We start from the raw sequence: 3,460 nt of genomic DNA on the forward strand, positions 1-3,460 counted from the left end.
GACATGGGATATTATATATTTGAAAATTGCCGATCTACAAGCTCACAACGCTTCGCGACCCATTGTGAGCTTGTAGATCTGCTATTTACAAAAAAATCTTGAGGGGGAAAAAGTGCAAAATGTGGATTTTTCAGAACATGAAAACAAACATACACAAAAAAAGAAAAGACTAGCACATTACTAACAAACAAACCGAACATACAAAACATACAAATACAAACATATAAGGGGAAAATGTGGAATATTTTTGACACATATTTGTTAGGGGCTCCCTGGCACAAATTATAATTTCAGATGGGGGTCTGTGGAAAAATACATGAACATGTTTGAGAACCACTGGTTTAAACAACAATCAAAACATTTGGAAACAAGCCCAAATATCAACTACATTTTAGAAAGAAGCCGCTTATAATAAGCAGACATGGCGACACTGGCATGCTGTTTGGATGTTATTGTTGGAGATCACACCCACATGGAACCTCCCCTGCCACAAGGCACCAAAGCATTCTGGGAGTTGAAGTTATAGGCAGTGATACGCTGTGGTCCCCCTGTGGTCCCCCCTGTGGTCACCCCTGGAACTTCTTCCAGGGGTGAAATGCTCCTTTAAGTAATTCACTCTTCGACTATCTTTGACTACTAAGGAGACTGTTCGCTTGACAGAAATCCAGGATGGCTCGCCCTCGAACTAGCTGGTTCTGGCAACCAGATAAAAGAAGGACCATCATTTGTCTTGGGACAGTCGTGGGAATGCTGGCCGCCGCCGCGGTTTTACTAATCCACCGATCTTCGAATTGGAAGAATGAGGACCTACCTCTTGCTCCGGATCTGACACTCCCGTGTCAGAGAAGACCGATTGCACCCGACCATCTGCACTACGACAAACCCAGCGACCTACCTCTTGCTCCGGATCTGACACTCCCGTGTCAGAGAAGACCGATTGCACCCGACCATCTGCACTACGACAAACCCAGCGCCCTGACTGGACGCACCGACGTTGTCGCGGTGACGCCCTGGTTGGCTCCCATAGTTTGGCAATCAACATTCGAACCCGCGCTGCTGGACGGAATTTACAAACCCTGCGACATAACCGTAGCAGTGACAGTTTTTGCAGTTGGTGAATACATCCAATTCCTCAAGGATTTCCTGGAAACCGCAGAGAGGCACTTCTTCGTGGGATTTAAAGTCCGTTATTACGTCTTTACGGATAGGCCAGAGCAAGTCCCCTCCGTTAAGATGGCTGCAGGACGGGAGTTGTTCGTCAGGCCGGCGCCAAACTCAAAACGCTGGCAGGACATCGGAGCCGGCAGGTTCAAAATCATTGCCAATTTTATCGAAACGGAGCTGCGCGATGGCGCCGACTACATCTTCTGTTTCGACGTCGATTCGAAGTTCCATGACCGCTGGGGATCTGAAACTCTAGGTAAGCTGGTCGCCATGTTGCACTTTAATCACTTCGCCCAAGAGCGCAGCCAGTTCACCTACGAACGTAGGCCGGAGTCTAAAGCATTCATGTCCGCCGACGAGGGCGACTTCTACTACCCCGCGGGCGCGTTCGGAGGGGAGGCCGTCCGTCACATGCTGTCGACGTGCAGCGACAACTTTGAGCTGGACGCCCAGCAGGGCATCGAGGCAGCGTGGCAGGAAGAGTCTCATATGAACGTTTACCTTTGGCTCCACAAACCCACCAAGGTTCTGTCTCCAGAGTATCAGTGGCATGACGTCCACGCCAGAAAGCCAGAGATCAAAATAATCAGATTCTCTGGAATCATTAAGGACTACCGTAAGGTACGGCCAGGATGGACCGGCGGCGCGGATGGGTAGGAAGAGAGTCATCAGCAGGTCATCAGCAAGTAAGATCTACAACATCACGAAGAAACTCAGCGGCAAGTACACCAGCCAGTCAACCCCTGTCAGAGACAAGGATGGCACCATCCTCAGGACAGAGCACGAACAGGCCGCAAGATGGGTACAACACTTCAGCGAAGTACTCAACTGTCCAGAGCCAGATGACCCTGCTAACCCTCCACCAGCAGAGGATGTCCCCAACATCGACACCAGTCTCCCAACTCATGAAGAGGTAAAGCGTGCTATCCAAGCCATGAAGGGTGGGAAAGCTGCCGGCCTAGATTCCATCCATGCCGAGATGCTGAAAGCTGACCTTACCACTTCAACAAAGGTGCTCACGGAACTCTTCAGAAACATCTGGGAAGAGGAAATAATACTAAATAAGACTGGGACAAGGGCCTGATTGTTAAACTGCCCAAAAAAGGCAACCTCCAAAACTGCTGTCAATACCATCTAAAGTCTTTTGTAGGATTCTACTCGGCAGAATTGAAGCCGCCGTCGACTAAAAGCTGAGACAGGAACAGGCAGGATTCAGGAGAGGGAGGGGCTGCACAGACCAGATCTTTGCTCTGAAGAACATCCTCGAGCAGTGTGTAGAATGGAACGCCCCACTGCACATCAATTTCATAGACTTTCTGAAAGCCTTTGACAGCCTGCATCGTGACACCCTATGGAAGATCGCAAGAGCATATGGAATTCCTCCAAAAATGGTCTCGCTGATAGGGTTGTTCTACCGTCACTTTGAATGTAGTGTCATTGTCAATGGAAAACCATCTGAGCGCTTCAACTTAGAGTCTGGTGTGCGGCAAGGGTGCACCATGTCTCCCATTCTCTTCCTGATGGCCATTGACTGGGTGATGAGGATGACCACGGCCGATAAACCAAGGGGCATCCAGTGGACTTTGTTCTCCCAACTCGAAGACCTAGAGTCTACTATAGTTAGAGGGCGGTAAGCTAGCGGACTCGACTGCTGTGGGTACTCTGAGTTCCAGAGTACAACACGTCCGGTTAGTGCAGAGATTCCCAAGCACTGTGAGCCTAAACCGTTGCCGTGGATGTGGCGTTTCTGATGTGGGTGTGTCAGCAATATATCTTGCTGACAATGTGCAGGTTTGACTAATGACAGCCAAATCTAACCACCAAACAAATATTTCATCCAGACTGGATGGGTGCACAGACTGATAATAAAAAGGGCAAATAAAATGCAATAAAAGCCAGAGTTCTTGTGGTGGTGTTTTGATGGATGGGGAGAAGGGTTGTACAATGTTCTGGATATTAACTCTCGTGTAAAGCTGCAGAGACGAGGGCAAGGTGCAACGGCTTACCAAATAAGATTTTGTTTGAATTAACTGCACTGTATCACTATTACATCATTGTTTGAATGTAAAATATCGATTATTATATATTATTTAAAAAAAAATGATTGATTGATTGATGAAAATGAAGTTTTACTCAAACCGTTAGTGAATAGCGAATGGCTCTGAAGATTATCCTTGTTTCTTTTTTTTGTAAATAAAGACATCATCATATGACATGAAATGGATGCCCAGGGTTGCCAAACCAAATGGCTCAGGGGTGAATGTGCATACTGTATGTATGTATGTATGTATGTATG

General features: G+C 47.5%; 1 protein-coding gene across 1 annotated transcript; it reads left to right on the forward strand.

Moving 5' to 3' along the window:
- Window positions 1-669: 669 nt before the first annotated feature.
- Window positions 670-2,248, forward strand: LOC308099502 (globoside alpha-1,3-N-acetylgalactosaminyltransferase 1-like; the record flags this gene model as incomplete). Its single annotated transcript, XM_080448247.1, has 2 exons — window positions 670-1,785; window positions 1,874-2,248. The coding sequence occupies 2 exons, from the start codon at window positions 670-672 to the stop codon at window positions 2,246-2,248; spliced, it is 1,491 nt and encodes a 496-aa protein (XP_080304373.1).
- Window positions 2,249-3,460: the final 1,212 nt, after the last annotated feature.

This window comes from Gymnoscopelus braueri (genome assembly GCF_963280865.1).
Source record: "Gymnoscopelus braueri genome assembly, chromosome: 13".
Taxonomy (NCBI): domain Eukaryota; kingdom Metazoa; phylum Chordata; class Actinopteri; order Myctophiformes; family Myctophidae; genus Gymnoscopelus; species Gymnoscopelus braueri.